The 9250-nt window shown below is 33.8% G+C and overlaps 1 protein-coding gene, 1 long non-coding RNA gene and 1 other non-coding gene across 3 annotated transcripts; all 3 read right to left on the bottom strand.

Annotated features, from left to right (window-relative positions):
* Positions 1–378: 378 nt before the first annotated feature.
* Positions 379–970, bottom strand: LOC129309896 (uncharacterized). The gene is made up of 2 exons (XR_008592970.1): positions 567–970; positions 379–469 (listed from the first exon to the last, which is right to left on the bottom strand). It is a non-coding gene; the product is annotated as an uncharacterized LOC129309896 (long non-coding RNA).
* A 1109-nt stretch (positions 971–2079) lies between these two features.
* On the bottom strand, positions 2080–8833 carry LOC129309721 (probable serine/threonine-protein phosphatase 2A regulatory subunit B'' subunit TON2). Its single transcript, XM_054951403.1, has 13 exons — positions 8712–8833; positions 8377–8588; positions 7431–7522; positions 7234–7296; positions 7045–7143; positions 6304–6462; positions 6004–6075; positions 5502–5634; positions 4833–4897; positions 4558–4633; positions 3939–4040; positions 3030–3219; positions 2080–2624 (listed from the first exon to the last, which is right to left on the bottom strand). Exons 2-13 carry the CDS (start codon positions 8513–8515, stop codon positions 2387–2389), a joined length of 1428 nt encoding a protein of 475 aa, XP_054807378.1. The 5' UTR covers positions 8516–8588; positions 8712–8833; the 3' UTR covers positions 2080–2386.
* On the bottom strand, positions 2715–2845 carry LOC129310236 (small nucleolar RNA snoR104). Its single transcript, XR_008593073.1, has one exon. It is a non-coding gene; the product is annotated as a small nucleolar RNA snoR104 (small nucleolar RNA).
* Positions 8834–9250: the final 417 nt, after the last annotated feature.

Below are 9250 nucleotides of genomic sequence, written 5' to 3'. Positions count from 1 at the left end.
TGAGATATGGATGGTTCAAATCCAATTTAAACACAGTTCAAATTTAGAGTTTTTTAACTTACAGTTTTTAACTAATAAATTTATTTTTCAATAGATGAATAGTTAAGAAATAAAATAAAAATTTATTAAAAGTATAAAAATAATTATTATTAAATTCTGGATCGACTGTCCAGATTTGACTTCAGTGACAAGCACCGACGACATCTACCCTGGCACCGCCGTCCCACAAGGCCGGTGCAACTAGACACTCAAGCAACACTTCAGACTGAATCACTGAAACTATCCGTTTAGGTAACAGTGTTTGACTCTCATCAAACATCAATAAACTCCAAGGCATAGCATAAGAAACATTTGAAAATGTTAAAAATGTGCTTCGTTAAAAAAAAAAAATAATTTTACTAATATGTCATGGCTCCTATTTCGCATCTGCGCTCTGAAGGCCTGAGGCAAGAGATCGTACAGGCATAAACTGAAAATAGATAGTATCAGTATCCATGGCTACAAGAAACTAACAACTTAAAATCAATGTCAACAAATGAAACAAGCGATCTAAAATAACTTGAAACCTGAAAATTCATACTAGCTTCAGTTCGTCGAAAGCATAAACCCTAAATTCAACCAGTTTGGGTCAATCTTACAAACCGTGCAGTTGATCATGGATTTTTTTTTTTTTTTTGAAAAAACATACTTAGCGGCGGAATTCAAGGCTCGACGCCTTGCAAATGCCTGTATGAATTGCACATCAGACCAACACCACCTCTTAAAACGGTCATCGACAAGGAAATGCGGCGGCGGCGGCAAATAGAGCAGAGGTCTGAGGGATGATCGATAAGAGGTGGGGTTGGTCTGACGAAGCTATTCCCACAGCACCACGGTCGGAAGGAAAACGCAACAGGCACTAATGGCTTGATGTCAGTTTGGGGAATCCTCCCATTTATAGCCTCAAAATTAACCAACCCTAGCAAGGACTTCGTGATTGAATTTGCATGGCCGAATGAAAGAATTTTCTTAATGAATTTTAATTTCTAAAGTAAAATTATGCACATTAATAAAAATAAATTCTCAGCTTATTATTTTTTTAATCAGCAAGTTATGATTTTTAAACTCAAGGAATGTGTAAATTGGTTTATTTACTGCCCTTTTATTTTTCCATTTTTTATTATTTATCCTTCCATTTAAAAATATAAGCATTTTTTAAGAGTTGAATGTTTAAAAATATAAAACATTTTTAATTTTTTAAAGTGTAATTATTATCTTTTTTTTAAATAACTTTATATTTATTATAGGATATTTAATAGGAGTAAATATAAAAAATAAGGTTAATTTAAAAATAAATAACTACTTTATTAAAAAGTAAAATTTAATTAAAAATGTCTTACATTCTTAAGAAGTATATTTTTATTAGTTATGATCAAATATTCAAATTTGTTGGAACCGAATCTGGAACTGGGAGCTCGAAGATATAAGTGTTGGGGGATAAGATACAATATACAGCGGGGTTCTTAATTATATTATTATTATTCTTTTATCCAAAAAAATTAATTATTTTAATACTAAATTATGATAATATTATCCCTTATATTTTCATTTTATTATAATCCTGAACAGATGAGTAACTATATTCAGAACGCGGTTGAACTTCAATCAGATTAAATGTAAATAATCACATTCACCTTTATTTTTATCCGAAAATATTACAAACAAATTGCAAAAACTTTCGGTTACTTTATCAAAGAAACGGAATCCGGAAGTGGAATCACTGATACATAGACAAAAAGGTGGCCAAAAGAAGATTATCAGACAAAAAAGCAACCTGCCACTATTTAAAACGAAAAAAAGAAAAAGAAAATTTTAAAAAGGCACCACCCTGCAGAGCCACTTAAATAACAGGCAATTTTATTGAGGTGTAAACTAAAGGATTAAAGAATTGCAGAAAATAAAATTTATTTAGTATTATAAAATCATAACTTAGTTTACTTTTTTTTTTTTTGGCAACGTAACTTAGTTTACTTTACTGTGAAGTTTTTTGCCAAAAAGAAAAGATATTGTAATGTCAAACTGATAAACTAGCTAGCAATATTAAATTTAAAAAAACCCTGGAATGATTAAAGCAAGAGACCCATCATTGCTTGGCATGAATGAACAGGATTTTTCTACGTTATATCATCACAAAAAAGTTGGCCAAACAAAGATGTTCTAGTTTCAATACATGGCTCGATAGTAGATACACTAGGATTAATGTATTGGAATCAACATACAATATAAGATACACTACACACAACTAATTGCAGATCTAGGGGATGCGTCTTGTGAGAGAATTCCATGTTGAAAGAAAAGTAATATTAGGCAACAGCTTTCTGTTAGCAAACCTGGAACAGATACGATGCTATTCTTCTTCTGGCTCTTCTTCTTCCTGGAGAATATTTTCTCTATTGTCATGGGCCCAGAAGCCACGCACATCTATGAGCATGCTGGCTACGGTTCCACCCTGTTTGCAAGCCAGAAGATCAGCCAATGTGATCCTAAGGGGATCTACAGGCTTGACCATGTCCCAGATTTCATCTCTTACATCTTCAATACAAAGTTCGTAGTTGCCACCTTCTATCCATTTCTGGTGCACATCCCTGCGTTCACAAGGCAGAAAAGTGAAATATACCCGTTGGTTAAAATTTAAGATGACAGCGAATTCAATATAATTCTGGCAATAACCTGAATTTTGTCCCTGTCTACCGGAGACTTGTAGGACCATCTCAAGCACTACAAGCAGGAAATGACAGGGTTTTTTTTTTTTTATTTTATATAGGAAGATTGTATCAGGTAACATCCCAACTTTTGAATGGTCCCCTTCTTTACTTCCATAATTGGATCACATAATCATCTTTATGTTTAGAGTTTGTTACCATAGAATACAGAAACTGAATAACAAGAATAACTGAAGAAAAATAAAGAAAAGTAGAAGCAAAGCCAAAGAGCATGGCATAAAGTAAACAGACATTATCCTTACACAATGATGCCGTGATAGTATGTACCTGAAAAGGGAGTGAATATCAGCTGTGGTAAGGAAACCCCGACCATGAAGATCAAGACATCGAAACAAATATGTCAAGCCTTCCGGGGTGTCTTTGTTCTCTAAAGCCAAGACAAAGTCCAAGAAACTCTCAAAGTCCATCTCCCGGGCATTACCACTACTCTTTCCACGACGAATATGTTCATCAAATACTACAAGCAAGATAATTATTTTTTTCCTCAAAAACAGATGAGTAACTATAATTCAGAACACAGTTGATCCCAGAAAAGGTAAACCATAGCAGGTGAAGTTTTCCACACAGGACAGATCAGATGAGTTATCTAAAAGAGAACTGTTTTGGCATACAAACGAAAACAGAAAGATGGTGCCCAGTAGGCTCTCCATAAATTTCACGAATGATGTGCAAAATATCAGAACTCCAACTTGTTAGTCCTTTGGTCCTAAATATAGGAGCTAGGTAACTAGTTTACAGAGACTAAGAAAATTGATTAAAGTTTTTTATTTGTAAAAAATGTTAGATTCCTTAAAATGCCTCCCTTAGTCATTTACATTGGAAACTACCCCTATTGTCGGAAACCCCTCTTAATATATGCGATCAATAGGGATAGGGGAAAAATTATAAATTAGGGAAACAAAGTAGATTGAGGTCTTACATTTAAGAACAAAGCAAATCCCTCAACTAGCTTCTACATTTTAGGACCAGAAGGAGTATTTCATCATATGGTCCATAAACCTATGTTCACTTGAACAAGATATTTATATAACACAGACCAGTGAATTCCAGTTTTGATTTGGGTCTTCAACAGAATGAGTTAATGAAGCTCTAGTCTAGATCAAGGCTATTTATCTAACAAGGAATATGCAAATGCAATACTCCTCAAAATTCATAACGCAATGTGCTAATTTTTACCTCTCTCGATAAAGATTTCAGTTAAAGTCCCATCAGCATATTCTCGAAGCTCCTGCTTGCTCAATGTCCCATTTGTATCTTTATCAAGGGCAAGAAACATATCTGTAGAAATATTTGACGAAACAGGTGATTACAAGTCCATAACAGTAGTTTTAATATCAGAAGTTCAATTCATGATGCAATTTATCCCATTCATCATAAATACATCTCTCTCACTGGAAGAAAAATGTCAGCTTATATAAGGCAAATACAATTTGTAATTGGAAGAACCAACCAAAAAAAAAAAAAAACCTCACTAGTAGATGGGAAATTTGAAAAACGCAAGAGGCATTATTAGATTTAGGTTCTTAGTAATTTTTACGCTTTTCATGATTTCTTTTATATAAATACCCTTAGGTTATTCTCTCTTGATGGACATAAATATTCAGAATTATTATAATCTATTTCTCCCTCATTCTTCTTCCCTTTCTCCTTTATCTCTATTTATCCCTCTTTCTCTTTCCTCTCCGTTTTCTTCCCTTATTCTACATCATTATTACTCATGTAAATGCCTCGCAAACAGGGAAAACTATCTGAATATGAAATAATCCTGGACCCTAAAGCAATGAGAGAAACCAACCACATATTCGTTGAGCAGATGTCAAAGAGAACCAGTTTTCAGCTTGTTCTGTGTCTGTGACTTCTTCTTCACTTTCCTGAAATACATAATAGCAAATTTAAAACACGGATTTGCCTGTTAATGCTTATAAGGTTTGATACCAAATACAACTCAAAGTTCTCCATACAAAACAGGATCATATTAATACCAGAACAAAAGGAAGCACAAGGAAATAAAGAATTAAGGTCTAGCTCTAAGAATAACATCAAAAAAAAAAAAAAAATTATACGCTTTACCTGGTGAAGCTCCATCAGTTCTTGGAGACAATTACTAAGCAACACTTTCTTAATGCAGGCTTTTCCTGTAAAAGATGGTCATTTAAATATATTTTGAATGAAAGGACGCATGGTAATATGATTTCAAATGTGTACACATGAGCATCTATATGTAATCTAATGAAGTTCAAAAGGTACAGGACTAACTGCATAGCCAGCGTTTACTTCAGGAAATTTACACCATAGAAAGAATCTCTGCCTGCGCAATCTGACATCATTTACTTTCCATCTTATCTACTTAAACCCATGAACCAACCTTTTCAAAGACCTTGTATCATAGAATGCAGCAACTTACAATTTTTCCTTCCTCGTGTTCAAAGCTTGATAAGTAGTAAATCACCATTGCCACAATATTAAACAGAGAATGAATTAAAGGAAATGATCAATCCATGAAACTACAGCCCAAACTAATTTTCTATTCATTTTCTAATTCGCTACCACATTACTTTCCGGGAAGCCAATATTAGCATGGTCTACACTCTGTTGGTTGATATTTAGTTGAACTTCCATTTACATTTTTCAAAAGTAAAACCAGGGACTTTTTTTTCCCCTTAAGATGTCCAAATCAAGCAAAAATGACCATCAAATATCAACAAGTCTTAGCAACGAAAAGATATCAGCCATGCAAACCTCGTCTATGAGGATCACAAAAGAAGAAGAACTTGTGTGCAGCTATGCGACAATACATTGGTGTAAAGGCTGTGGGCATATCACGTAATTGTGCTAAATTTGGAATAAGACCTCGTATATAGGATTCCATTTCCTGAAGAGAAAAGCAAAAGTTTAGCTAAGTATTATATATGAAACATTTTTAGACCCAGCTAGGTTACTCAACTGCAAAATATTGAGCACTCTAAACCATTGCAAAAGTCAGAGGCTTAGAGTTCTCAAATTTCTGAACTAAAAGAAAAGGAATAGCCAAAAAAAACCAAAAATGGCCAAAACAGAGATTAGATAATCACCATACTAAATAGATTAGATAATCATCAACAAAAGAAACTGCTTTTTACAGGTAGTGGGCCCAATGAAAGTTCAAACCATTAGTTGTGAAAGTCCACAAAGCAAAGAAATATACACATTGTTCAATTTCATTTTCAGAAATTGAAGGAATGTTAACAATAAGAACCCATACATGTGGCTGAAGGAAACCATCAGAATCCTCATCAAGCTCACTCATATCAATTCTTGCCTGGGTAAGTGAAACCTGCATAACAATAACCGATAGTAGCTATCATAAATGAAAGATGGATTCTTCAAAATCCAAGAAAAATGACATAAAATGTAAAAGCAAATAGTTATGGAGAAAGAAACACACAATCACATGTATACTTAAAAAAAAGAAACACACAATCACATGTATACTTAAAAAACTTTAACCTCAGGAGATTAAACAACAATCCCAGTGAAATAGTACAAGTCAACAATGACTTACTGTTCGCATCACATAAAGGTAGAAGGGCAGGATGGCAATTCTTCCCTGCTCGTCTTTCTCAAACTTCATGAAGTTTGAAGGACTAAAAAAGCGTCTGCATTTGGGACCTATTTGTTCTGTGCATACAGAGGCTATGTGGCAGAAGTCTTCATAATTCATCTATAAGAAACAAATTAAAGTATGCATCAATTATCATGTTATTCCAAAGGGGCAACAAAAATAAGAGCTCAAGGACTGCTAAGCAGTTGTTCTTGGAAAATTATGGTCCAAAATAAACAATATAGAGGATAATTTAAAATTCACTAGAAGAATAACTAAGCAAACCGTGTTTTATATCTCAACTATGCGATCATTAAGAACAGATATCACTAATTAAGAAGAAAATAATAATTTTTGGCAGACAAAATAAAACCCTTTGAGGTTAGGGTATGCCAGTAAAAATCAATGACAAGCATAAATGTTGACGAAAGAGTCAATTTTTCAACAAGTTCTTTGTGATATATAGCATGAGGATCTCATACTACAACTGCCAAAATAAAGGCAAGTCCTTTCTTTTTCATAATTCAGATGGAGGCAGGGGAATTTGGTTGAATCTCTCCAGCTCTAATGACTTCCATTTGAATGTAAGTATTTATCATATTACCAAGAAGACAAGACATGGTTGAACTTGCATGTATCATAGAAATCGGCAACAACAATATTAGATGATGTATAGGAAAACAAGAGGAAAAAGAAGCAGACCTTTTCGGCTCCAGTGGCATCATCAATCACACAATTTTCTCTCAAGCAGACCCACATTGCATCCAAGTCATCAGCATTCAGCAAAAGATCTGATTGTTTCTGTTCAAAACATGGAAAATGTCATCAACAGATAAAAGTTGTATATATATACAGATGCAGCTAAAAAAATATAAGGATAGAAGATGATACCCTTAGAAATCGATACTTTGCCAATCTCTGGACCCTGTGACTGATTGATCCCTCTTCAGGTTTCTGTATGAAGACAAGGCATATCAGTATTTATATTACAGAAATATGTTTTTTATGCATGCAGAAGATAACAACTGCACACACTTCATGTGTCTGTATGAAGCAATAAACTGTGAATTAACAATGCTGACACATGCCTTCTTGTAGAAACTTGGAATTGAACCAGCTTCAGCACTTTTCTTCTGCTTTTCTTTAAAAATGTCAAGCAAAATCCTTTTTGTTTCAAGCTCTGCAAATAAAAAGTTAAAAAAGACAATGAAAAGATAATATTATGATCTGGTTAGGTTTGAAGAGATAACACATTGCAATAGCTTGAGAGAAATTTGCCATTGTTAAAATGCATGTCATATAGCTCATATTGATAGTATCCCACAGTTTCAAATTTGTAGTGTAATAAGAAAATCAATAATGTATGAAGTAACTAAAATCACTTTCAGGCATAAACAAGCAGGTAAAGTGAGCGAGAATTCAGTACAGAAATTTAAACAGGTTCAGCCACAAACATTTTATCAGCAAAATACAGCAAACTATTCCCTCACATTGCTTCAAAGGGCTTCATCAAGTAAAAACACATGATCTTCCCAGACTCTTGATGGAGCAATGTGGTGCATGGCACAGCACTAAAGCATTCTGATCAACATAAACAACGCCACAAACACCAAATAGGCCCCCCTCATTATGTAACATTTTCCTCTCAGCCACAGCCTCAGTCCCAAAATGTTTCTGTCGCAGCCACTTAAGCTTCAACATCTCACTCACTATCTATTGCAGCACTGTAGGAAGCGCCCATGGCTTATGTTAATTGTTTTCTGTCTCTCTTGCTTCATTGCTGTTTTGTCTTTTCCTTCTTTCATCTCCTTAGAGTGAGGCATTACAAGCAATTTACAATGCCTAGACTACGCTAGCATCTTTCACCTCACCAAAACCAGTTAATGTTTCAGCATCACGCCGATGCTTATAATAATTGATAACCTACACAAATGCCTCGAGGTATGCATTTCTTCTCTCAAACACGAAAGAAAAAGAAATGAAAGAAAATGCTCACAATCAACTAGAAATTGAGGGTTTATAACAGTACCGTACCCATCAATGCTTCGGATCCGAGACCAGCACCGGATCCGATAAATCGACGTAAATTTCGGACCCACAACATGGACGAGGCCGGCGGAATTTTTCTCTGTGCGGCCTCATGGTTCTCGCCGTCACTTGAGCCGCTGTACATAACGGAGGCACCTCCCTCTCTTGGCGATGACCGAGCCGACGCGCTGGATCTCAAAGCTCAAAATTTTCAGAGTCTGTTGGGGAAAAAAAAAAAAACCACAAGTACAAGAATAACTTGAAAAAGAATGTAGTATGGAGTTCTGATCTCCCACAGTGGAGTCTAAAATTGAAAGCAGAATGGATTGGACCCTTTTAACCTTTTACGGCTTCCATATTAAGGATCGATGCTGTAAATAAAACCGGTAGTCATGGAAGTTTGGATTAGGTGAGCTAAGAGAATGTATTAGAGGGATACGCAAATAAAGAGAACATGTGTATACCCTCACCTTCGCTTTTTTATTTTTGGACGAAATACTCCGTCTAATATTATACTTCTTCTTTTTATTTTTAATAAAATACTTACTTATTTTTAAATTAATTTTATTTTTTTATATTTATTTTATTAAACACGTCATGACAAATATAAAATTATTATTAATAAAGTCACTTTAAAAAAAATAATAATTATATTTTTAAATATTTAACTTTTAAAAAATATTTTATATTTTTAAATGGGGAAGTAAAATATTTTTTATTTAAAGTATTATAAGATATTTTAAATCTTTTGATGTCTAATCAATATTTGATCAAAAATTTGTAATTAATATTTATTTTAATAAAAAAATCTTACTGAGAGATGTAATTGATATTAATAATATTTTTTAATTGAGATACCCTCTTAAATAAAATAAATATA

The sequence above is a fragment of the Prosopis cineraria genome, unplaced genomic scaffold (genome assembly GCF_029017545.1).
Source record: "Prosopis cineraria cultivar Desert tree isolate PC_DT_omini unplaced genomic scaffold, ASM2901754v1 PC4, whole genome shotgun sequence".
Classification (NCBI taxonomy): domain Eukaryota; kingdom Viridiplantae; phylum Streptophyta; class Magnoliopsida; order Fabales; family Fabaceae; genus Prosopis; species Prosopis cineraria.
The sequence above is the reverse complement of the archived record's forward strand: the minus strand, read 5'-3'. Positions and strand labels throughout refer to the sequence as shown.